The 27323-nt window shown below is 48.4% G+C and overlaps 1 protein-coding gene across 1 annotated transcript in view; it reads right to left on the reverse strand.

Annotated features, from left to right (window-relative positions):
• The window catches only part of LOC118212268 (A disintegrin and metalloproteinase with thrombospondin motifs 19-like), an 88923-nt gene that overhangs the window by 42971 nt on the left and 18629 nt on the right, over positions 1-27323 (reverse strand). The window contains exons 7-13 of the mRNA XM_035389986.1: positions 26903-26946; positions 21829-21934; positions 11742-11882; positions 8839-8989; positions 4509-4610; positions 2322-2467; positions 552-706 (exon numbers count right to left, since the gene is read on the reverse strand). Of these exons, the coding sequence (XP_035245877.1) occupies positions 552-706; positions 2322-2467; positions 4509-4610; positions 8839-8989; positions 11742-11882; positions 21829-21934; positions 26903-26946 (845 nt within the window). The remainder of the gene's footprint in view (positions 1-551; positions 707-2321; positions 2468-4508; positions 4611-8838; positions 8990-11741; positions 11883-21828; positions 21935-26902; positions 26947-27323) is intronic.

Raw genomic sequence — 27323 nt, forward strand, 5'->3', positions numbered from 1 at the left:
GTACACTAACACACACACACACACACACACACAGGTGAACTAATACACACACACACAGCCAGCAAACTAACAATCACAGCCAGCACACACTCACACACCGGTACACTAATGCAAACAAGTGCCACACCACAGAGTTCAATGTCTTGTGTGCCATCCACTCCATTTTGTCACTGCAGAACAGCATCCTGGGACACTGGAGGACTGAAGTCCTCATAAAGACAAACTTATCTGGAAACAAGGCCCTTATGATCGAGTGGAAGGAAGAAAGAAGCACAATCAGGAAAACGCTCCAATGTGAAAAAACCCTTAACCTGCTTACTCACCTGCTATAGCCCTGTCCCACACACACTCACCTGCACAGCCAGAGTACCAGACACTCAACAGGGGCTCCTGTGTTCCAAGTCCATACATTCTTAATTACCTCAATAATTTGGTAACAGAATACCATGTACTCCGCTACCATGGAAACATAAGGCACACGTACTGTTACGGAGCGCAGCATCAGGTGGTTCACACACGTAGACAGACAGCAGCGGGGGGGGGGGGCTCACCATCGTCCATGACGGAGTACCAGTGCAGGGAGGGTCGGTTGAAGGTCTGGCACTGCGAGTCCCTGAATCCGGGCGTTCCCACGGGACAGGGCGTGTTCTCGCACAGCTTGTACTGCCTCCCGGGTCCCACGCACCGCCCCTCTGTCCCGCCGGGGCTGCGGAACACAGGCGGGAAACAGAGTTCGCCTTCCAGTGAGCGCCCGCGGCATTCTAACGTGCTAACATGCTAACGTGCTAACGCTCCGATCAATGAGCTACTCCACGATGTTAGCCAAGCTTGTTTTGCTAGCATGGAACCCGCTTCCCTGTCACTATGGGCGTCAGTACATGACGCTGGACCCCACTTCAGGAAATGTAGAAGAATAGACCTTAACGACTTAAAAGACTTTTGTCAAAAAGACTACACTTAACTGGTGCACAAATAATACCACAGGGAGAATAATAACTATAGTAACCACAGAGCAATGACACTGGCTGAATGATTAGAAAATAGACTTCTGTACTATTTCTTGGAACAACACAAATTCACAGAATTGGACCGTTTCAAATGAATGATTTTTAAATCAAAGTAACACGGTTATTAGAGAAAAATGACAGGGGGAAGGTTTCATGTCATACTTGCCGTAAAGCAATTATATTGCATGACTAGCCCTTTGTAAAGAATTATGTTCTGTCTGTTAACCCCAAGAGGGATCTTCAGTAGAACTGCATGACGGCCAGGTTTCAGGGCTTCTGAAAGAAGTCGAGTCAGACAGGTACACCATCTAAACTCACTAAACTATGCGGTCACAGAAGATGACCTAGATCTACACCCTGATTTCAGAGTGGCAGGTTGTTGCACATTGGATTCCAACGCATTTGTTGGGTCTGATCCAGCAGCTCATGTGGAAATTTAACTTGGGGACATATTTGGGAGGGGGGAGAAAAAAAAAAACAAACCTAAACCTAAAAAACCCTACCTGGATGGAAGGATAACATTCAACTTAAGTACAAAAATCATGAAGCGTAGACTTTTGGGTGGAACATCCCTTTAGGGATACAGAGTAATATCGTTAATTTTGAATAATAAGTGTGTGTGGTGGGTCTGTAGAATCTCTGACAGTTGGAGCTGTTCTACAGGTGGGTCTGTGGAGCTGTTCTACAGGTGAGTCTGTGGACCTGTTCTACAGGTGGGTCTGTGGAGCTGTTCTACAGGTGGGTCTGTGGAGCTGTTCTACAGGTGGGTCTGTGGAGCTGTTCTACAGGTGGGTCAGTGGACCTGTTCTACAGGTGGGTCTGTGGAGCTGATCTACAGGTGGGTCTGTGGAGCTGTTCTACAGGTGGGTCAGTGGACCTGTTCTACAGGTGGGTCTGTGGAGCTGATCTACAGGTGGGTCTGTGGACCTGTTCTACAGGTGGGTCAGTGGACCTGTTCTACAGGTGGGTCTGTGGAGCTGATCTACAGGTGGGTCTGTGGAGCTGATCTACAGGTGGGTCTGTGGAGCTGCTCTACAGGTGGGCCAGTAGAATCTGACAGTTGGAGCTGTTCTACAGGTGAGCCAGTAGAATCTGACAGTTGGAGCTGATCTACAGGTGTGCCAGTAGAATGACAGTTGGAGCTGTGCTACAGGTGAGCCAGTAGAATCTGACAGTTGGAGCTGTTCTACAGGTGAGCCAGTAGAATCTGACAGTTGGAGCTGATCTACAGGTGTGCCAGTAGAATGACAGTTGGAGCTGTGCTACAGGTGAGCCAGTAGAATGACAGTTGGAGCGGTTGCCGGGATACGGTACCTGGGGCTCTCGCACTTGCGCTGGCGGGTGCTGATCCCGCGGCCGCAGGTTCGGCTGCAGGCGGCCCACGGCCCCCAGGCGCTCCACACCCCCACGGGGGGCTCGGGGGGCAGGGCCCGGCTCACGCACTCCCCGGCTCGGCACCACTGGGGGGGGGGGGGAAACAGCTCAAATCAATCAATCAATCAATCAATCCATCCAACAAACCAGCCAGTCAATATCACCAGTCAGCCAGTAAACTCAGTCAGTCAATCAATGAGTCGTTATTTATGCACAGCGATGTAATCCACACAACATTTAACACCTGTACGGTGCTTATAACCCAAGACAACCTGTTCCAAAGAGATGTTTTTTCTTTAAAAACAGACAGGACTGGAGGGCAAACTATTTCAGGCAGTTCATTTTTGTGGCCCAGCCTAAACGGGTTATTGCTGAGCAAGAACAAAGTTAATCTGTATCAACTCCTTTCACCTCAAAACCTGCTCACTTTGCAGGGATTATTAAACCTGTTGTTTGGTGTTAGTCAGTCGTTTGCTTTCGTATTAAGTTTGTCCTCAGTAGCACCACCGCCTGTGTCTTTTCCCCACGTTCGGTTATAGGAGTTTTTCCTTTTGCACCTCCTCTAACATTTTTCCATTCTGTTTATGCACACTGAATTAATTTTGTTTGTGATGTCAATCCAAATTTCTCTCCTCTCTGTCAAGGTCCTATACTCCTGATCCTGACCACTGCCTCCGTCTCCTCACGTGTTAAATTTAACTTCCCTTTTCCTCGATGTCGCCTCTCTGTTTGCTCCGTACTCCATTAGTTGGCACTTGGTAATCCGGGCCTTATTGTTTCAGTCCCCTTCTGAAAAACTCAGAATGAGGCAATTCATTCCTCTGATTGGGTAATTGGGAGCAGTCTCTAGCAGACTGGCCTTCGACTCCGCCAGTATGCGAGACTGCAGCACACACACAGCACGGCTAATTTTATTCTATTTATTTTTTTCCTGTTTTCTTTTTGGTAAATTTTGGCAAGTTGGCCCCAGGAGACTCTGAACTGACAGAACCCCAGCTCAGCGTTCATATTTCAGGTCCTTTTTGTTCTCTCCCCTGAGCGTTGTTGCGGTATTTACAAAAAGTTATTAATACCGGCCTCCTCGAGCGGAGCTGCTTCAGATTAGCGGTCAGAGAGTTTAACACGGGGGACGTGGAAGGACGCTCTGACGCGACTCCAAATCGGCCTGAGAAACGAGAAAGCTGCTCGGAACCCGGGGGTGAGAGACCCAGAAGCCCCTCGTCCTGCCTCAGAGTTTAGAGATCCTCTCGGACAACAACACCTGCTGTCATCACCAGTGACAGTATTTTTTAAAAATGTGGAATGTGATGATTTATTTATTTATTTATTTTGGCTCTTGCTAATGTGGCTGTGTGTGTTCACTTTATGGGAACTTAAAATACTGACTGGATGACAAAAAAAAAAAAAAAAAAAAATCAAGACCACTAATCACCCCCAAAACAAAAAACATAAAACACAGTAGTTTTGATTAAACCAGTTCCCAGTTAATCAATAAGGCTTGCATGCATTCGGCTCTACTTTAAGGCAGGCATCAGATGTGCCTTTGTGCAAAACAAAATCAAAAGAGAGTTTTTTCAAATGCTTATACTGACCAACATTTTTAAAGCAGAACAGCTGTCCTAATTCAGATTAAAGGTTTGTTTAATTAATTGTTCTCTACATTGAAAGTGCTCATATGTAAATCTTAAACTTAGCTAAACACTAATCAGGGCTTCGTAAATATGAGTAAATATTAATAAGTTATGCATAAACACAGCACCTGGGCAACATTTCTCTGATTAAAAAAACAAAGGAACAGCAGAAACCTGTTCAGAAATATTGGGACTCGGTTTTTTAAAGAAATGCCTAGAAGCTTTTTTAAAAATGTTTTTTTTATTTTTTATTTAACGAAATGTAATAAAAACCAATGGCTGGGATCAATTCAATCAACCGATTCAGGAAATTAATTGGAATTCAACTCTAGAATCATGTTCTATGAGGATCTTTCCAATGAATGAACTGAACTTCCAATTAAATTCCCGAAATGGGAAACGGAATTGGTGGGAAGACCGACCAATCACAGTGCGGTGCGTCTGTCGCTGTACACGGTCACGTGACCCCGGATCGTCACGGCGACGGTCGGCCCACCTTGCCCGTGTCGCACTCGGTTCCGTCCATCGGCGGGTCCAGCTTGGTCTGGCAGTCCTTCTCCCCGTCCACCCGGCACCAGAGTCCGGAGCACATCACGTACTGCCGGAGAGAAAAAGCCTTGGGTCTCCAGAACCAAACGTTTACGCCCACTAACCACGGGGCACCAGCACGAATTAATAAACATTACATGAAGCCTGCGTGCGTGTCTATGTACAGCAATAGTGCACATGTATGTGTGTCATGCACAGCAATAATGGCCAAAGTGGGGTTAGGAAGTTGCACAGAAAACCCATCGTCCTGTTTTACACTTCGTGCACATGTATGTGTGTCATGCACAGCAATAGTGGCCAAAGTGGGGTTAGGAAGTTGCACAGAAAACCCATCGCCCAGTTTCACTCCTAAGAGCTTACACTCTGAGAGTGAGAGTGCTGGGACTTCCCCAGAGAAGATTGTTCACAGAGACCGCAAACCACATTCGAATGCTGGCCCGAGACACAGTCCAGTTGTCTGGCAGGAGCCGGTTTCTCAGAACAGAAAGCGCGTACCCAAGCTAACGGCAGTCTGAGAGTCTTTTAAAGTAAAGCGCAGCTGAAGTATTTTACTGCTGAAGGGAGAACACGTCTGCAGGGAGAGGGAAGGAGGGGCACCTCAGGCAACTTCCATCAGTGAAAACCAACAGCTCCCCCCTTTCCGTGCTTATAACTGTGTATTAACCCCCTTATAAACTCTTTATTACATGTAATAGAGGGTTCTATTTGGAGAGGGGTTACGGTTTTGCCTCCACAAGATGTCACTGTGCAATAAAGCGCAGAATTAGGCACCGGCAAGATACGAAATGGAACTTGGCAGAAGAACTGATGTTAATGAAAAATAAATTTGAATGACACCAATGAACAGGGTCTTAAAATTGTATTTATTAAGGCCAGCAATAATTTATCTGCAGGCCAACGTGTGTGTGTGTGTACGCGTGTGTTTGTGTGCGTGCATGTTTGTGTGCTTTGTCATTCGTATTCCCCATTCTACTCCCACATCATGTCATCCTTGAATTAGTTTGTCAATTTGTCATTGAGGTGGCATTGAGGTGGGCTGTCTCGCTGAGGATGATGAATGAATGATACTCTAAACACAAAGCGTTAATATTCCTGCAGGGCTTCACCTGCGGCTCTTTAAAACGCCACGTCCTCCACCCGCTAAAACAAGGAGATCGGGGGGGGGGGGTGCCTCGAGGGAGAGGCCCGTCACCGAAGAGGCAGGAGGAGATAAATAAAACCAAAAAGCGTCACTCAAAAGCGCGAAAACGAGGCATTAAACTGAAGGGAGAAAAATAAAAATTTTACAAAAAAAGCTGTTAAAGATATCTGTGAGGCCGTTAACGTGAAAGAGTGATGGTTCTCTCATGAACAGCTTTCCCAACCTGAGGGGGGAGAACACGCAACGGGAGAAGTAAAGCCCCCCCCACTCCACTCTGTTTCACCGATCTAATCTCTTCTTTTTTCTTGTCTTTTTGATTTATTGAACAGCGCGGGGAGCTGCCGGGGATTAGGGCAGTGATGACAGCCCTTGCGCTCGCCACTGTCCGTGTGTCTGGCAGGCCCTGACAGACTGGCAGATTATGGGCATGTCAACTGTGCCAGCTGCGTCCTGAAAGACAGAGGTGGCGCGTGTCCCCCTAGACCCCCCCACACCCCACCCCACCCCACCCACTGCGGCGGCTGACTCAGATAAACACAGCTGCTAAGAAAATTAATTCTATTAGCGTAGAGATAATACGGGACAGAGTGTTGAGGCCTCAAATTTACCGTATCTTGGCCAACCCCCACCCCCCCCCACCCACCCCCCGCCTACCAGTTCAGCACGGTAACAGTCGCCACGCATCCCTGAGCCACTGCAGAGTCGAGCGGCTTGAGCACGCAAAATTCCAAGTCAGTGTTCTAGAACTCCACTGCTCTCAGTCACCAGCCGTGACTGTGACATCAGCATTAGAATGCTCAGTTAAGAACATTCTAATCATGTACTTGTGACCTCACACCTTAAAGGGTTAAAGCAGGTTTTTACGCCACTCAGTTCTTCATGAGGTTCTTTTCTGTAAATTATATATATTTTTTTATTATATATTTTTTTAAGTTGAGGGGGAATGACAAGCAAAACGAAGACTGGTTGCCGTGCGCATGTAATCAGATAATATAATTAATGGTTTTGTTTTTGGGGGAAAGAGAAGCCGTGGGACAGCTCCACCTCAGACTAGCACCTTATCGGGGGCGAGAGACAGGTGTGGCGTCGGCCTGACTGCGTTCTCTTACGTGACTGACGTCGCAGACGGCAGACAGCACACTGCGTGCGGTGTATCATAATTCATTTATGAATTACGACTTTGGCGATTTTTCAAGCCCGGGCAGAAAATTATAGACGAACTTCAGTGGTGCTTTTAGTAAGCACAGACGCAAGGAATAAAGCAGACGCATAACCTTCACTGGGACAACAAAAGTTTTTAAAACACACACACACATTCATCCTTATTACATATTAAATGTATGCAATAAGGATGTGTTAATACATCTGCCCAGATTACATGCACATGCACCCCATTAACTTCTCACACACGCACATATGACGCGTGTAAAAGCAGAAGAACACACGCGTGTGTGTGAGTGTGTGCGAGTGTGTGCGTGCGTGAGTGTCTATGTGCGTATGTGTGTGTGTGTGTGTGTGTGTGTGTGTGTGTGCGCGCGTCTCTCACCTGCATTCTGTGGCAGAGTGATGCCGTGTGTGTGAGAGAGAGTGTGTGTGTGTGTGTGTGCATGCGTGTGTGTGTGTGTGTGTGTGTGTGCGTGAGTGTGTGTGTGTGTGAGTGTGTGTGTCTGTGAGTGTGAATGTGTGTGTGTGTGTGTGTGTGTGTGTATGGTGTGTGTGTGTTTGTGTGTCTGTGTGTGTGTGTGTATGGTGTGTGTGTGTTTGTGTGTGTGTGTTTGTGTGTGTGTGTGTGTGTGTGTATGGTGTGTGTGTGTGTGAGTGTGTGCATGCGTGCGAGTGTGTGCGTGTGTGTGTGTGTGTGTGCATGTGCATGCGTGCGAGTGTGTGTGTGTGTGAGTGTGTATGGTGTGTGTGTGTGTGTGTGTGTGCATGTGCATGCGTGCGAGTGTGTGTGTGTGTGTGTGAGTGTGTATGGTGTGTGTGTGTGTGTGTGCGTGTGAGTGTGTGTGTGTGTATGGTGTGTGTGTGAGTGTGTGTGTGTGTGTATGGTGTGTGTGTGTGTGTGACTCTCACCTGCATGCAGTGGCAGAGTGAAGCCGTGTGTGTGTGTGTGTGTGTGTGTATGGTGTGTGTATGGTGTGTGTGTGTGTGTGACTCTCACCTGCATGCTGTGGCAGAGTGAAGCCGTGTGTGTGTGTGTGTGTGTGTGTATGTGTGTATGGTGTGTGTGTGTGTGTGAGTGTGTGCATGCGTGCGAGTGTGTGCGTGTGTGTGTGTGTGTGTGCATGTGCATGCGTGCGAGTGTGTGTGTGTGTGAGTGTGTATGGTGTGTGTGTGTGTGTGTGTGTGCATGTGCATGCGTGCGAGTGTGTGTGTGTGTGTGTGAGTGTGTATGGTGTGTGTGTGTGTGTGTGCGTGTGAGTGTGTGTGTGTGTGTGTGTATGGTGTGTGTATGGTGTGTGTGTGTGTGTGACTCTCACCTGCATGCTGTGGCAGAGTGAAGCCGTGTGTGTGTGTGTGTGTGTGTGTGACTCTCACCTGCATGCTGTGGCAGAGTGAAGCCGTGTGTGTGTGTGTGTGTGTGTGTGTGTATGGTGTGTGTGTGCATGTATGGTGTGTGTATGGTGTGTGTGTGTGTGTGACTCTCACCTGCATGCTGTGGCAGAGTGAAGCCGTGTGTGTGTGTGTGTGTGTGTGTGTGTATGGTGTGTGTGTGCATGTATGGTGTGTGTATGGTGTGTGTGTGTGTGTGTGTGTGTGTGTGTGTGTGTGTGTGTGTGTGTGTGTGTGAATGTGTGTGTGTGTGTGTGTGTGACTCACCTGCATGCTGTGGCAGAGCGATGCCGTGTGTGTGTGTGTGTGTGTGTGTGTGTGTGAGAGTGAATGTGTGTGTGTGTGTGAGTGTGTGTGTGTGTGTGTGTGTGTGTGACTCACCTGCATGCTGTGGCAGAGCGATGCCGTGTGTGTGTGTGTGTGTGTGTGTGTGTGTGTGTGAGAGTGAATGTGTGTGTGTGTGTGTGTGTGTGTGTGTGTGTGTGTGTGCGTCTCTCACCTGCATGCTGTGGCAGATCGAAGCCGTGTGTGTGTATGTATGGTGTATGTATGGTGTGTGTGTGTGTGTGTGTATGACTCTCACCTGCATGCTGTGGCAGAGCGATGCCGTGGGGCCGAAGAGGATCTGGCACTGGTCGTCGGCCGTGTAGGAGAGGCCCGGCAGCTTGGACAGCAGGAAGACCGAGTTCTGGCTGAGAGGGTCCGTCTGCAGGAGGCAGCTGCTGGACTTGGATCTGCGCAGACGGGGGAGACACGCGGTGTCACTTACTGACCGCGGCGGGGAGGGGGGGGGGGCACGAGGGGGGGGGGGGGTTCGCCGCGGGCCAGGAAGCAAGCGCGCCAAGTCATTTCCTACGTCCCGCATTCTCCAGCCCCGCCTTGCTTCTTTTTAATAAAAGGGGTGCAGAAGCGTGCCTTTGGAACGCGCCTCTTCCACACAGACCGCTTGCTGGAACGCACATTCCAAATTCCAAATTCCAAATTCCGGGGCAGCAGCGTAGTATAATGGAGTATAAACGAACTGGGTCAATCCCCAGGTAGGGTACAGCTGTTGTACCCTTGAGCAAGGTGCTTAACCTGCACTGCTTCAGCATATATATCCAGCTGCATAAATGGATGCAATGTAAAATGCTGTGTAAAAAGTTGTGTAAGTCGCTCTGGATAAGAGCGTCTGCTAAATGCCTGTGATGTAACGTAATGCAAATTACTCAGACTCCAAGATGCGGGAAGTCCCGGGGTCAGACAGTAAAAGTCCTGCCGTGTGTTTTCCACCTGTCAAACTCTGCCGGCTAGCTGAAGCTCCTGGCTGAAGAGTTGTGCTAATTAGCAAATCCAGGTGATCGGAACAAAATCCTGGGGAGGACTTTTTACTTCTTGAACCAGGATTTTCTCACCTCAGCTGGAAGTCAAACACAGAGGAAGACTTCACACGGGGTGAAAAAAATCTTCACATTGTTCACCTTTCTTCCCTATAACCAGTTTAAATTGTGACATAATGCTGCACCACAGTATTTTTTTATATATACTGTAATAATTTAAAAAATGTAACATGACATCATATGAAAGCCAGCTGGAATGTCTGTTGCCATAGGAACCCCTGCTGCATCAACACCATCCAGTTCATCACCCTGATGACTAAATATCCACTCGCTACTGAGACAAATGTTTAAATGTTTACATTACAGTAGTGGCATTTAGCAGACATTCTTATTCAGAGCAACTTACACAGCTGTTTACATAGCATGTACTTAAGCAGCTGGATATTTACTGAAGCAATTCAGGGGAAGTGCCTTGCTCAAGGCACTTACAACAGTGGTGTCCTGCTTGGGAATCGAACCTGGGACCTTTAGGTTACAAGCCCAGTTCTGTAACCACTACACTGCACCTTTGACCTAATGCTGCTTAAAACTTTCTCTCCCGATTGGTCAGCCAGCTTTTGGTTGGCCCCGCCCCTTTCTCTAACTCCACCTGCTCACAAGGCTCCATTTACACAGGGAGTTTGTGGGACTCCCTGGTGACCTCACAATCCCCCATGGTTCGAACCCTGACCCCCCAGCCCCCCCCCCGCCCCAGCGTCCACCGTGGTGTAGATTTCTACGGGGGCGACCCACAATTAGTCACCTAAGGGGGCGACCCACAATTAGTTTACCTCAGGGAGAGCGGGTTTGGTTCAGCAAGCGATTTAAAGCCGATGGAAACTCTGCCTGCTCCAAACCGTGGACGATGCAGGGCGTACTGGCGCAGTGAAGCCACAGCTGCTGCTGGACCACAGCAGGAGGAGAAAGAGTCTGCGGCTGACCGCTAATTCCAGAGTACGCGCGCGTCGCTGTGTGCCCTGTCAATCAAACCGACTCAGGATGTTACGGTGGTGGGACGGGCCGACATCTACCAAATGCCTTTCTAATAGATGGGACTCAATCAACATTTGTACTTAACCGACTTGTTTTACTTTTTTTCTTCAGAAAAGCGGTTCAGACAGTTCAGTGATCGATAAAAAGCCACGTATGGGAAAGATGAAGTAATGATTGTGTTCATTTCCGAGCCACAAGACAAATATAATTGGGAATAAAAACTTTTTAAAACGAATAAATAAAGGTTTAGCATTGCCCCTGGTCAGATAAGACCAGACAAGAACAAGTTCCTGATGAATGAATGCTGATTGGCAATGCTCCCTGGCGGATGCATTCTGATTGGCTGAGTGCCCTGGTGGATACATTCGGATTGGCTGAGCTCCCTGGTGGATGTATTCTGATTGGCTGAGCTCCCTGGTGAATGCATTCTGATTGGCTGAGCTCCCTGGTGAATGCATTCCGATTGGCAATGCTCCCTGGTGGATGTATTATGATTGGCAGAGCTCCCTGGTGGATGCATTGTGATTGGCTGAGCTCACTAGGCAGTACAGCTAATGCTTCACAGACCCTTGCACCCACTATGCCTTGTTCAATACAGTGTTTAAGGGGAACTTACTGATTGAAATGCATTTATGATAGTAGCCTCTTGTCTGTTTGTTACCTGGAAAGTTGTCTGTATTAATAGTGTAAAATAAAGTAAATATGGGAGATAAAGAGTCCAGGTGTGCAGTCAATGTGACAGCTACAACTCCCCCCCCCCCCCCCCAGAAACTGTAGATTCTCCAGCAAATCAACAGGACCCCCCCATCAGACTCCATACCATGTGTATGTAAGGAACCAATATACACAAAACAAAAACACATTCCACGTTTGATCTACGCGCTTCATCATATATCGCACCCCTCTTACTGCCAGAAGGATGTCAGCAAAGACTTAAAATAATCTTTTCAACTGACTAAAGCTCTCATTGTTCTCTTATAGAGAGAGGGAGAGGGGGAGAGAGAGAGAAACAGGGGGAGGGGAGGGAGAGGGGCAGAGAGAGAAACGGGGAGGGGAGAGAGAGGGAGAGGCAGAGAGAGAGAGAGAGAGAGAGAGGGAGAGGCAGAGAGAGAGAGAGAGATGCCTGGAGTCTCACCTGAGGAACTTCTCCACGTCGTCGCGGCTGCAGCGGGACCAGGACACGTCGCCCAGGTTCTGCCCTTTGACCCACTCCCCGGACATGATGTGGAGGCCGTCGGCGCACGATGGGTGGTCGTTGTCATGGCTCACTCCCATGCTGCCCGGGGGGGGGGGAGGGGGGGGGGGGTAAATGAAATCAATACATACACACATAATTTCAACCGTCTGACGCGTAAATAAAAACATGTGTTTGTTCCAAGAAGAAGAGAAAGACGAGGAAAAAAGAAAAAAAAAAGCTTTAGGGATTAGGAAAAATAAAATGGCGCCTAAATTCCCTCAGTTTCCCTTTGATCCCAGTTGCAGTGGGCACAGTTAAAAATAAATAAATAAATAAATAAACCACCCCCAAGAGCTGAATTAAAGCTGTTCTCCCAACCCCCCCCCCCCCCCCCCGCCCGCCCGCCCGCACCCCACCCCCCGACCACAGGGTAACAGGAGCGGCACCACGGTTTGGGCCGCTGGGCTCAGGGGCTTCCTGTCCTCGGAACCCTGTGCACGGTTCCGGAACCCTCCGTCCGGGAGGCTTCCGAAACCCACCGGACCGGGAAGGGATTATCCCACACCCCCACGGAGCAGGGGGCTTCTGGGAAGTGAACGGGCCCATTGAGCGCCCGGTACACTGCGTCCTATGTCCCATAGTGCATTCATGCTGGACTATCAAGTAAACATGCTTCTTAATCATTTCCAATAAATAGAAGGATCTATTTAATAGACAGCCTCGCACAGAGAAATGCATATTTCTGTGAGCACATGTATGCATAACGTATTCATACATACAGTATTGTTTTTGAACACATTTGTTCATTACAGCTGAACGTCTACAGGAGAAACTGCAATTAAGTACACTGAATACCGTATAATTACAACTTTCTTCTTTAATAATCTTCTTTAAAATAAGCATACACAAAGTTTTCATGAAAGGGTTAAAAGTGCGCTAGAATAGATATTCCCCAGAGTTCTATCAGTAGAACATGGGGGCAGAGGTAGACTGCAGCACAAGGTCAATTCTGCAGGAATATCAGGCAGCATTTCTTCTCACAGAGAGATGCCAAAGTGCGGACGAGCTCACCAAAGACATTCTGCGGAGGCAGAGACCCTGAGCATGTGCAGATCCATACTCCAGGCTCGATGCAGTGTGGGACACTGCCTGGTCTGCAGGTTCATGGTGAGGCTATCTGAGCTGAAAGGCCTGTTCTCATTCTTACGCAGGCTCATGTTCTTATGAATGAACCCCACACCCTCAATCCTCAATGGAATCAGACAGGAACATTACAGACACTGGGCCACAGACATTTTCTTTTTCCTGGTCTTCAGACACACAGAGTTCCACTGTGGAACAAACTCCTCAGCGTTCCAAGCGTTTCCATGGAAACGGGCAAGACATAAATGTCAATGCCGTCGTTTAACTGGAGGCATAAGACCATGTGCACGTACACGTCAGTGTAGCATAATGGGTAAGGAACCCTAAAGGTCACAGGTTCGAATCCCAGGCAGGGCACTGCCATTGTACCCTTGAGCAAGGTACCTAACCTAAGCATTGCTTCAGTATATATCCAGTATATCCAGCTGTATAAATGGATGCAATGTAAATTCTGTGTAAACGTTCTGTACTGTAAGTTGTTCTGGATAAGAGCGTCTGTTAAATGCCTGTAATGTAATGTAATGCACACACATGACCACAAGCATACAATTCTACATTCTCACATACTCCCACACGGACGCAGCTGCAAACATGCACACATGCACACACATGCACAGGCGCACACACACACACTCTCAAACTCCCACACGAAAAAACACTTTGTGGTGTCGCTTGTCACTGTGTGAAGCGACAGAATAATGTTGTGCTGAGATATACAGGCTATACGTCCTTAGAATCCCAGCCAAAACATTCCCTCCAGTGCGCAAATGTGTTTGAGATTAAATGAGTATGCTCCTGATTAAACCAACATCTATGACATTATTGTATTTTTTTTTTCTTTTTTTACAGCTTGGCTCCTCTCTCTCAGTTCGGGTACAGGGTTACGGTGTTGAAAGTTACGGGGGCAACTCAGGCCAAACAGGTTTGCCCAAATTCCTGAGTAAAATTTGTGCTTAGTACTGCAGGTGAAGGCATGGATTTTATTTTATATCAGTGGCATAGTGACAGTTAGTCAAGATTCATTTGAAATTAGTGCATAAGACCCTTCAACATCTTTGCTAAAAACATTTGGTGAATCCGCACACGCGCGCGCACGCATGCGTGAATGGTGTGTGTGCCCTGCGACAGATTGGCGACCTGTCCCAGGGTGTATTCCTGCCTCACACCCACTGCATGCTGGGATAGGCTCCAGCACCCCACATGACCTTGCCCAGGAGTAAACGGGTACAGATAATGGATGGATGGGCACAGACACACAGGCCTATCCAGACCTCACACCATTTCCTGAAGAACAGTCAGACATTGTCAAGCTCATTGGACATTTCTTTAAATTGTGCAATTCCCTGAGACTCTGTGTGGAAATAATTATCTCCAAACTTCTACTCAAGGTACTATACTTCCCAGAACAACGGCCATTCTGGTTTCTGAATCTCTGGCTTTCATCATACTGTATATAAGTTATAAATCGGGCGGAGTGTAGCACAGTGGGTAAGGAACTGGGCTTGTAACCGAAAGGTCGCAGGTTCGATTCCCAGGTAAGGACACTGCCGTTGTACCCTTGAGCAAGGTACTTAACCAGAATTGCTTCAGTATATATCCAGCTGGATAAATGGATGCAATGTAAAATGCTGTGTAAAAGTTGTGTAAGTCACTCTGGATAAGAGCGTCTGCTAAATGCCTGTAATGTAAATTACATTGAGTTCTATATTTTTTCAACATCCCTTTCTCCCTCATTTTATTTCCCACCCAGTTTTGATGTGTGTTTAATATTACCCAGCAGCACAAGCATGGGGTGGCAGGGTAGTTTAATGGGTAAGGAACTGGGCTTGCAACCTGAAGGTTGCACGTTCGATTCCCAGGAAGAACACTACCATTGTACCAACCAACTGCCGGCTCCCATCATTCAGAACACGGCATCCAACGCAAGCACCCAATTGGCCAGGGGGCAGCCGGGCACCACGCCAACTGGCACCCGATTGGCTAAGGGGAGCCGGGCTCCAGGCCAACTGGCACCTGATTGGCCAAGGGGAGCCGGGCACCCAGCCAACAGGCGCCTGATTGGCTGTTGGACCTAGGGCACCCCGCCAAGTGAAAACCATCCCGAGTGAGTCTCTCCAGGCCCCGACTCTGGTCGCCCAAGGGACTGCCTGACCACAAATTGGCAGCAGAACAGTAAGACTAGATTAAACTACGCGCCAAGGCAGCCACAGAGACGGACCCCCGCGTGGGAGCTCTGCAGGGGGAAATAAAAAACATTTAAATTTAAGTTCTGGACTCAAATGATCCCCTCACTTCAACACTTTCCAATTATCTCTCAGTGTGATGTCATTTCATCGTTTTTTCTTTTTTTTCTTTTCTTAGGATCCCATTGTAAGTCACGGCCATGATCTAACCACTTCAGTAAAAAAAATTTAAAAAAGACGTTAACCACATGTCATCTAAACGAGTTCACATGAGCGGGGAGATAAACGATCCTTAATAATGTGGATCTTACAGCCGAATTCCCCTCTGAGCCCGAAAAGAAATGAGTCCCAGTTATTCAACGATGGCCAGAGAAGTCACATGCTCCTGAATCTTGCTTTATAAAGTATTTATGCTTCATAGAATCTTCAGGTGTTACCTAATGAAATATCTAACCCCTGGATTCAGTTATAAACCACCTTAGCCACCTTAAGAGTAGGATCATTACTCATTTGATGGCACATTTAAACAAAGTGGCCTAATTAGCCACTTAAAGGCCTGGATTCAATCAATGTGCGTCCTTAAACGTGCACAGGCTGCCCCAGAGTTTACTGTAATAGGGGTGCTGACTCTTATACATTCCTATGAAAAATGGTAAGCGTTTTTGCCAAGTAACCCAGAGATGTAAATGGTGACAACAGTAGTGTCAGCAATGACCTCTCTGTGAGGTAGCTGATGTAGCACCCAGGCAAAAACCAGATATACAATAGAGCAGGGATGCACAACTCCGGTCCTGGAGGGCCGATCTGCGTGCTGGTTTTTGTTCCAACCGATTACCATTTCTTACAGCTCTATAAACTATGCTGCTTCACTCCTGTGCTTGAGCACAGTGAAATCTCGGATAAACTGGCAGACTGTGACTCTAGCTGTTGCTTATACACATGTCAGATCAAGATATGCTGGGGCTAATTCAATAAATGTTGGGAAATGTTGGCACAAAATCCTGAAATGGATTGGCCCTTCTTGTGCAATCCTGCAACAGCCACATGCTAGCCACTCTCACGCTAGCATGGGTTTCAGGAGAAAGAGTTTGCAGGTTGCAAAAAAAAGAAAAAAAAAAGAATGAGAGCACCCTGGAAACAGTTAAAAGGAGATTAGAAGCGTCATAACAGAAACAAGGAGAACGTTGATCTACAAGCACACAAAACCTTAAATAATCGCCCTTGGGGGAAGTCGCCAAACGTCAGTAAACGTAATAGCATTGGCGACGAAAACGAAGAGCGCCATCGTCTGCCCTCAAAAACACCGCCATCCCACCGTCCCCTTAAGACACATCTTACGGCTCTCAAAAGTCAATCTTCAGAATTCCCACAAAGCAGAGAGAGAGAGAGAGAGAGAGAGAGAAAGGAGTGGGCGAGGGAGAGAGAGAAGGTGAGGGGGGGGGAGGGAGAGAGAGAGAGAGAGAAAATAGAAAATGAGTGAGGGAGAGAGAGAAAGAGAGAGGGAAAGAGATAAGATGAGTGAGGGAGGGAGGGAGAGAGAGAGAGGGAAAATAGAAAATGAGTGAGGGAGAGAGAGAAAGAGAGAGGGAAATAGATAAGATGAGTGAGGGAGGGAGGAAAAGAGAGAGAGAGAGACTCACCGAGCAGCACGGATCACAGGGGATGAACACAAAAACGACTAGGCGACAACAGAACTTTCCCGCCTTTTTCACAAACCCTAGTCAGTGGTTTCTTGCGTTTTAGTATAATTACTTGACGTAGCTGGGACTGGTATCACCCAACTGCTCCAGGGTCCTTTTCTTTTGTTGGGAAAAAAAAAAAACATAACGGCTAAACTGTCCCGCTACAGGTCACATTCCAGACCGTTCGGGGCTCACCGGCTGTCCTGCATTAACACATCACACCTGCAGGGACATTAGCCCCCCCAAAACATGCTCAGACACACCTCAGAATCCATCACGAGCACGTGAGAGACGTTCCGTTTCCTTTCCCACAATCCTACGCAAACACCGATCTACATATGAGAGAAAAGGGTAACCAGCAGAGCTCCCTGAAACTGTCAGTTAGAATAACACAAACGAGAATAAAACGCGATATTCTATTCCACTTTTGTTCAACAGCAATCTGTGCTCAAAGTCATGGCTCCTGAACGTCCTGGCATGCCGTATATTTCCTTCGGTCTGAAACAGGAAACAGCCGGTATGTGCCAGAAGCTCTCCACGCAAAGCTTTATTTAAATCATATATATATATATATATATGAAAATAAATAAATGAAACATTAGTTTTCAAATTCATCACGGTAACATAAATCATATGACATCACATTACATACTTCATTCGATTGTATGTTTTTTTAGCAATCAGGCGCTTGACGAAAGAAGGTTTGCGTTTGAAAGTAATTATTTTCTCTTAGGTCTTTTAAAAATCATATTTGAAAATGAAATGATTAACTGAAACCATTTCATGCTCAGGTAACTGATGATTCTTTAATGGAAAGGAAAATTAGCAGGAAAACAGGGTTACCAGTTAATGTGAGCTGAGGGAGGACCAAGGAGATGTCAAGTAGCTGCCATAGACATGCAGCAGAACAAATCGGCCATTTAGGAAACAGAATTGCGCTCAGTCATATGTTCCGTCATGGCTATTTGTACACAATGTTACCGTGGGCCACAACAGGACCTTCTTAACTGAAGAGCAGGAACATGGTGACTCCCTTACCTCAGCTTCCAGACCATCTTGTATTCAGCATTTATCTTTTTAGAAAAAAAAACCTTTTAAATCTTTTTTTCCCTGAACCAATTAGAAATGGCCCTTTGTTTCCGAAGTGCCCCACTGCAACAGAAGCTGGAGTTTTCACCTGCAATCCAGTGACTGTTTTGCATGGCACAGGTTACGCAGTGCTACAGGCGGGCACTAGCGCCAATCAGAGCAGTGGGTGGCCATGTCACTCACAGAGGACAGTGGGGTAGCCTGGTTGCATCTTTGGAGGAGCTAATACTGTGGTTTCTGCCAGCCTCACAACTGAACTGACTGAGAGGAAACTGCGCCATCTTGGCTCAGCTCGTATGCAATGCTGGCATGTTTACAAGTAGGCCAAGTGGGCAGAGCTAAAAAGACTGGTTGTATTATATGAGTCAGAAGTACCATGGGATGGATGGTTTTGTCACATTCTATCAAATTCTACCATCAATTCTGCTATTGATCATATATATTACATATGGAGAGGTCCTTAAATTTCTCTGCTTTTTCTCAAATGTTTATACTTGTATGTGTTCTGGTAACACAGGTTGTAACTGTTGCTATAAACGGTCGCACAAACTTGCCATTCATCACAGAAAACCATTACACAGTAACACATGTTAGAAAGCTCCACTACGCTAACGAGGCTTAATGCAAAATACGAGACGCAGCGATCTATCATTTTCATTCGTTAGCAAAGCGGAAGCGTCGGAGCCCTATAAACCTGCTGTACGCGGGGCGACTGTCGTCACGGACGTGAACGTCGTCATGGAAACCACCAGCACACATCGCAGTAAAAATACCTGCCTGCACACGTTATAATACCTTCAGGAGGTTAGCAGCAGCGGGGAAACAGAGCCGCGGTTTTTAAATGCGTGAACCCCATAAAACCAGCACTCGTACACACTATGAGTAATCACAGCCAGGACACACTAGAGGGTGTGTGTGAGGGACCCCAACAAACCTCTACACTCAAATCATATTTTTATACAAGGGGCCTGAAATGGAGAGAGAGAACTCCTGCACCCCCGCCCCCCCGTTTGAGCAGCCTACCAGTACGAGCAGCACACCTCCACTCTTCCTCTCTCTTCTCCTCTACCTTCCCATTTCTCTTCCAATCATCCCTCTTTCAGGGGAACTGCGGCCACCACACAACGACCGTTCACCCTGAACAGTAAAACGTTCATCGTCCCATTCTTCCAACCCCCCCCCCCCCACCCCTTCCCCCACCAACTGAAACCCCACCCCCACACCTCTGTATGAGTAGCAGTAGCAAAAGCTTGTTGGTTCATTAGGAAAGCACAGCCTGGGAGTTTGGGCCAAACTGACCTATGACCTCACAGTCAATGTAGCGGTGTGGATTACGCGTCTGACGAGCGAGGTGACAGCTGATCATATTCGGAATGCGTCCGAGCAGACAGCCACCCCCCATTTTAAGCAGGGACATCAAACTCGGGGTCACTGGTTATCCAGACTGTAGGGGCACTGGCATAACTCTGAATTTTGAAGCATAATCACTGGCCCTTTGCGTATGGTACATTGAAATTATTTGTCATGAGCTCTCACTTTAAAAATGACAAAAGTAATAAAAACTAATTAAAACACAAGATCGACAAACAGTGTATACCCACTTAAAAACAGAGAATTAAAGACGACGTGCTTTTCAGTCGAGGAGGTTCATGTTTCAGGATTACAGCCCCCCCCCCCCCCCCTTTCCCTTTTGGATGAGCTGAAGTCGCTGCTAAAAAAACGGAGTGTACCTCCAAAAGGAAAGCCGTTTGTTCGCTCGCACTCAGTCCGCCTAATCCGCTTGCGTGTGGAACATCATGCGGCCGCGGGCTTGCTTTGAACTGCGGGGGTAAGCCAACACCAGCCAGTCCAGCTCACGTCCCACAGCTTACAGAAACATAATCTCCGAGACGTCTTCCCCCCTCCAAGGGGCTGACAGCACACCTCATCACCTGGGACACCCCCCCTCCCCCCCCCCCTCCCCCCCCACCACTAATCCTTTAACCCTTTAAGACGCCAGATCACAAACTTGAGATCAGAATGTTCTTGAACTGAACGTTCTAATGCTGATGATGTCACAATCACTGCCGGTGACTGAGAGCAGCGGAGTTCTAGAACGCCGACTTGGAACTTTGAAAAGAAAGAAGAAAAAAAAAAAACATTCCAAAAAACCTACTCTCTGCAAAGGATTAACGCCATGCAGATGGTTTATTTCCCCATAATGCATCTTGTCACCAAAAACAAAAAAAGTAAAAAAAAAAAAAAAAAAGAGAGATAATGGGCCACCAACACAACCCTTATCTTTGTGAGCAGGAAGAAGAAAAAAAGGACGAGTGAAAAATAACTCTGCGGTTGCTTCACTGTTGCCGGGCTCAGAAAGTGAGGTAAATTTTGGGTCCATCCGTTTGGCGAGGCCCCGGGAAGGCCGCGGCTGCCAGAGGATGACGCGATGCTGTGAGCTCATCGGGCCGCGGGGACGAGCGCCCCAGCCCTCATCAGCCGCCCGCTGTCATATCTTGGGACAGATACGGGGAAAAGAAACGGTTCGGAGGAGGAGGAGAGGAAAAAAAACAAAAACACGGCCCCACAAAAACCCCCTTTATTCGGCGAAGGACGCAAACCCGGGGACCCCGGCCCGGCTGCTGGCCGCCTCGGCTTCACAATAAATCACCCGCATCGAACGGGACAGAGAAGATAAACGCGGAGCACGAAGAGAGGCTGATATCACTTTTTAAAAGACATCGCGCTGGCGGCGCGACCAAGCCTCCGAGCATCTCTCAGAGCGGAAAAGCATTCACCCGTTCAGAAAAAGCATTCAACCACTCAGCACGCATAACGACAAATATCTTTCTGTTAACAATCACAGTGCAAGATTGTTTTTTTTTTTTTTTTTGTTTTACATGTGCAGCACAGGACTAATCGCTAAAATTACTACTAACTGCTGCTAATTCATAAAAGCAGCAAACTAAAGGAGAAAGGGAAACAGTGTTTGGAGTTTGCTGGGGGGCGGTGTGGGGGGGGGGTGGTTGGAATGGAGGGATGACCGTCCCTCCGGGTTTTTAGGAAACCAGATGGTTCGTTTGAGCGGAGCTGGTGGTTCTCCGGTTTCCGGGGGTTTCCGGTGGTTGCCAGGGGTTACCGGGGGGGGGGGGGGGGGTTCCCGCAAGACCTCGGCAGCCCACGGACGCCGCCGTCTTGCCAGCCCAACTGACTCTTTTTTTTTTTTCCATCCCTCGTTCCCAGCATCCTTCTCTCCTCGCCGCCGCCACCCAACCACGGCTCGGCGGGGTGATGACATCACTCACAGACAGTTATGGTGGGCGAATCCCAAAGCACAGTAGATTTAACGTTCCCAACACTGATATCGTCATCCGGGGGGAGGGGGCCGGGGGGATGGGATGATATCGCGGGCGGGGGGGGGGGGGTTCACATCGGAATTGTGGACCTGGGGAGGGGGGCACTAGGGGGGCCATGTCCTCCCCATTCCGGTACTCACCCCCTCCCCCCCACTTACAGGACCTGTTGTCTAGTTGTCTGGGAGTGAAGCACAGAGCCGGTTCTACGCATAGGTGACAGGTGATCACCTAGGGCCCTATTTGTCAGGAGGCCCCATCACCCACCCCAATCAATCCTTGCCCCCCCGCCGCCCCCTCCAGATGTTAAGTCAGGGAAGCACTCTGTGAGTGCGGACTGAGGGTACCTGAGACGCCCCCCCCCCCCCCCCCCCCAAGCAAGGCTACAGACAAACACAAGCTGCCCTGGGGGGCCATCCTGCCACAGCCAGCATTGACATGGTCAGGATTTGATACCCGATCATAGGGCCCTAGAACAGTGTAGAAGAACAGTGTCTTAACAGAATGAGCCAACCAACCCCCCCACTCCACCCCCAGGATACTCTACCGGGAGCCTTGGTACAGCCCCATTTTTGGATGTAACCCCTCCCCCGGATGAGAGGCGGGAAGCACTCACTTGTGGCCCATCTCGTGGGCGATGGTGAAGGCCAGGTTGAGCCCGTTGTCCTCGGCTAAGATGCACTTCCTCTTCTCACTGCACATGCCGCTCAGATAGGCGATCCCTGCGAGAGAGACACACCAATCACATCCCTTCAATTAAACACCCAATATACACCCAATCACATCACTGCAACTGAACAGCAAAAAATACACACAGAACACCACTGCAATTTAACACCAAAAATACACACAAATCACACCACTGCAATTTAACACCAAACATACACAAATCACACCACTGCAATTTAACACCAAACATACACAAATCACACCACTGCAATTTAACACCAAAAATACACACAAATCACACCACTGCAATTTAACACCAAAAATACACACAGCACATCACTGCAAGGGGAACACCAAACATACACAAATCACACCACTGCAATTTAAAACCAAAAATACACCAACCACATGACTGAAAATCAACACCAAAAATCCAATCACATCACTGCAAGAATAACACGGCACATCACTGCAGTTAAGCACAAAAATATAGACCTATCAGAGAGAAATTTCTGCTTGCTCAAGGACCAAGAGATAAGATGTCAGCACATTATCGGTGTGTGATGTAATTTAAGGTTTCCAGTGTATTATCAGGTCATCTTGTTCTTGCCTGTTCAGGGTAGGAGCTACCTGACATGCCTGCTGAGTGCAAGATCATTCCTATCCCTAAATCACTATATCAATCAAAGGCACAGCAAAACTATTCCATTTAAACCCCCCATGGGTACTCCACCCACCATCTGGGTCAAACACTTTATTTCAAATACTTCCACAGCTTAGACACGGCAAAAAATGAACTGCACTATAAGCGAAATCAAATGTACACGCTTTGCTATAATGAAACATACTGTAATAGTGCCAAAATGTAACATAGCAGTGTAGAACAAGTGTACATTTTAACCAAAAGTGGCACTGAAACAAATATACATCAGATGTCCATCTCTCTCGTGACTTCTCCACCTCCCAACAAAGATGGCCTTGAATAGAGGGAAGATACTACAGCGATGGCCCTGCTCCTTTTTAAAGGCTTGCAGTGTGAGATCACAAATACGCGAACAGAATGTTCTGAACTGAACATTCTAATGCTGATGTCACAATCACTGCTGGTAACAGAAAAGCAACTGGAAGTTCCAGAACACCGACTTAGAATTTTGAAAAAACCAGCTTTTCCAAGGGTTTAAACATTTCCCAATGCAGGTAACCCCCCCCCCCCCACCCCCAGCCCCCCACCCTGCAGTAACACCAGCTTCACCCCATCGCCCTGTGAGTGCCGAAGAGCTTAGCACAGGGGTGACAGCTGCGACTGTGGGGCTCCTGTGGGATCGGGTTAAGGGGGACGCGGGGGGGGGGGGGGGGGTAACGAGCAGAGGGGATTTCGTCCTTTCCCATGCGGGGGGGGGGGGGGGAACCGTACGCCGTGACCTTTGATGGCTTAATCATCCCGCTGAAACGCTTCCAGAACTAATGCCACTCCACCGCGGAACAATCCCACCTTTAATACGGAGAGGGGGGGGGGGGGATGAATAAAACTTTGGCTTTGGCCAGACGTGTCATTGCTATAGTAACCCCTCCTCTGCTCTTTCAAAATGACCTTACGAAGAGTCACACAGCCGCCCCCACCCGCTTAAAAAGAAGCCCTAAAGACCACCCCCTCAGTCACAAACCTGAGACGACTCGCCCATGCTCCGTCTGATAAAGAGCGGCAGCATAGCATTATGGGTAAAGGAACTGGGTTCTAAACCTAAAGGTTGCAGGTTCGATTCCCGGATAGGACACTGCCGTTGTACCCTTGAGCGAGGTACTTAACCTGCAGTATATATCCAGCTGTATAAAAGGATGCAGTGTAAAAGTTATGTAAAACGTTGTGTAAGTTGTGAGAGAAGAGGCACAACTCTCATCTTGCTTTGTTTCTTTAACTCTTTCATAATCTCCTCTACAGATTGTAAAATATTGTAAAACACACAACCACCTTTCCCTCACTGCCTTTTTATTAAGTGTACATTAAATGGACCCAACGGCTGCCAATCAAGGCAAAAGTACGGACTTTTCGATCCTTTCGGGGCGTACCCGAATGTCTTCTACCACTCGATATTTTTATTGTGGGTCATGAATCTCCGGACGGGGTTTGTAATGGCAGACGCAGGCGAGACAGAGAGGCCTGACATGTGCGGCACACCTGTGCACACGGTCGGGCCGAGGCGAGCCGAGCCCAGAAGCGCACAAGCTGGTCCCGTGCCCGAAATCCAACCCCCCCCCCCGCCCCCCCCGCCCCCCCCGCCCCCCCCCCCCCCCCCCCCCCCCCATTCCGTCCTGTCACCAAGAGCTCAGATTTGATGGGATGTGACGGAATATGACGAAATATGACAGATGCATAACTCTGGAACGCTAGGCCGCAGTAATCCACACTGCCCAGAAAATGACACTGTACACCGTGAGTGCTGGCACACCCCCCCTCCCTCCTCCGCCCTCCCCCCCCCCCCTGCAAGAAATGCGCTATTGGGACGGGACAAATTTATTACAGGACCCGGGACAATTTATTGAGGGCTTAAGACATACTTTCGAATTTTTAAGAACTCCGGCAGGACGTGTTCGTTCGTAAGCGCGCGTTCGCCCAAATCGGTTTTATACATAAAGTGTTTTTTATTTTCTCAGAACTTTCAGCCCTGAAAAAAAAAAAAAAAAACACGAAATGAAAAATAAAAACTGTTCGAAGGTTTTTGCTCATATGAAACAAAATGTTAAATAACCTGAATTAGGAATCAGTCCTAAATTCAATTTGTGAAATCAAGCCAGAAACAGAAATGAATTTCTGATTAATATTCTCTGATTAGATGTCTACTGCTTGCCACAGACAATCAATGTAGTTGTAGAAAATGAAGGGGATACGCAAATAGAACAATTTGTTACTTTTGCACTGATCAATCAAAAACTAATGTCGCAAATATTTTTTTTCCTAACCTTTTGTCCCCCCCCCAAATTTGCCATAATTCTCTCCCAACCTGGAGGTCCCGCTTGTGTTTGAGAGTCAAGCTCAGTATTGTAATTCCTTCCGTCAGTTCAAGAGAACAGAGAAAAGGATGCATTCTCCCTAAAAAATATGTTAAGTTCAGAGACTGCTACTCCTTTACAGCCGAGCTCCCCCAGAGCAGAGTTGGATAATGGCTCAGGCTCATGCAGATAAAGCATACTGGCAGGCTGCTTCAGCATAATGTGTGAGGTTTCAGTTTCACATGCTCAACGTTCTTAAACACTTATAACCCTCCCTGAATGAGAGTTTTAAACATTTCCTACCCTACGTTTCTTTACTTAACTGAAAACACTCTAAGACAGACATAAAAACAACAAAAAAACGACTTCCTGGTTGTTGTGAAAACTGAAAAGGCGCACACACACACATGCACTTCGAACAGAGAAGGAAATGCACTTCCTCTCTGCAGCCAGCTGCAGGACTGTAACGCATGTTCTGCTCCAGCGAGGTGAGACCAGCCTTCGGACTGCTCCCCGTGTCGAGCAGGAGCACGCCCAGTGGCATAACACAACGCTGCAGAGCAGAACATGGCCGCCATTACAGTCTCGCCAGGATGTGCGGGTGGCCCACCACGGCCGTGAGGCCTACTGTGTGGTGGGGGTTCGAGACTACTTTGCTCCCGATTTCACGACCCCACAACGCAGCGGGATCAGGGAAGGAAACTCAACAAGCGCACGGACAGGTCGACAGTCCCTCCCCCCCTCCCACGCCCCACCAAGGTGACAGCCCGCCTTTTCCGATTGCTCTGCTCTGGATGTTTATAGGGCGGTGGCTGTGCAGGTTGATAGGGCAGGTTGGGTGCTTTTCTGAGCCATTTGACAGGGATGGTAGTCTCCCTGTTGGGAGTACTGGAGGGGAAGACGTGCGATCAGCCTGACAGGCTGCTGACCCGGCTACAGCGGGCCCTGTGACGTCCTCCACAGAGGGGCGGAGCATCCGTGCCAGACTCCCAGCATGCCGTGCGAGAGGGGAACAGACAGCAGACCACCTCTGGTCGCCGGGGGGGGAACCCCCGAAACCCCCAAACTCCGCACCTCACGCCTAAAACGGAGCGTCCGCTCGCTCTACCGCTCTGACGGAGCAGAGGATTCCAGCGAGCGCCGATTCCTGATCCGACTCTGGCACAGATCGCGTGCGGCTCACGTCCCGCGATTGGTCACAGGGATCGGGACAAGGGGCCACATCTGGACAAACTTACCGCCAAATATCTACAAAATGATGCAGCACTGACTCCTGCCACTGCCAAACCCCCTGTGATGACTTCATGTCTTCTGGGTTTTTTTTTTTTTTCGCTTTTCGCAGAATGTTCAGGATCTGCCAGCCTTTCAGCGATCAATCAATCGGGTCAAATTGAGCTTTTCCATGTCCTGCATTGTAATACAATGTTATGCATCACTAATCTTTTTTTTTTTTTAAATATTGGTGCCCAGGGGTGGTATGGTGGTGCAGAGGGTAGCACTGTTACAGGAAGGAAGGTCCTCAGGCTCGAATCCCGGCCTGGGCCTTTTCTTTCAACCGGCTGCTTCTTTTTACACCACAGACAGGAGCTAAGCCCACGCAGAGTGGAGTCGGAGGAAGACCTTTCATATGTGGTTTTGACATGCAGCCTGCAGGCACCCGATGGACCAGCGAGGGGGCGCTAGAGAGCGATGCAATGTTGAGAGCTGCTGACCAACTGAACCCTCCCACAACTGGCAACAGCACATCGGTTACTGGAGCTCCCCAACCTCAACGGGCACTTGCACGGTCCAGATGGGGCTCTTCCACAGGGTCACTATTCCCGAATAAAAACTACTTATGATGGTGTGGACAATGCCTCATGCCACAGCAACACCCTGGCATCCAAACCTGTGCCTGCCTTCTCTTTACAGTAACTACTCAAGCGAACTTCAAAACCCGAGAAGTCACAGGGGAGGACACTGGCATTCTGCTCTGGACTGAAGTCACATCACACACACACACACACACACGTGAGGAGGGATGTTTAACTTACCTACGGTGTCACACGGCTCATCTTTGTGCACACAGAAGTCCTTCCTGAAACAGAGAGAAGGCGAAACGTCAGCGTAAAGCAGGTGAAGCCTGCGTCCAGAGGGCCTGAGCGATTTGAGCCTAATTTCTACAGCTGAGTGGAAGGCTACCTCCGCTGTAGCAGGACACCCCCAAACTGCAGTCTCCCCGCAGAAAGCCACTCCCAGGTTAACCAGGAGACACGTTTCCTGTTAAACTCGTGACCTTCGCTGGCCAGGGGTCACGATCCCCTTGTCCCGGCTGGTATGTGGTCAGCTGGGATTTGGAGGGGGTGAAGACTGAGGAGAAGCAAACCCAGATGCCCAAAGCCCCTCACTATCCCAAACCTGGTTCTGTCCTCCACCCTATGCGCCCTCCACCCTCTACGTGGCAACCTGTTAAAT

The sequence above is a fragment of the Anguilla anguilla genome, chromosome 14, assembly GCF_013347855.1.
Source record: "Anguilla anguilla isolate fAngAng1 chromosome 14, fAngAng1.pri, whole genome shotgun sequence".
NCBI classification, from domain to species: Eukaryota; Metazoa; Chordata; class Actinopteri; order Anguilliformes; family Anguillidae; genus Anguilla; species Anguilla anguilla.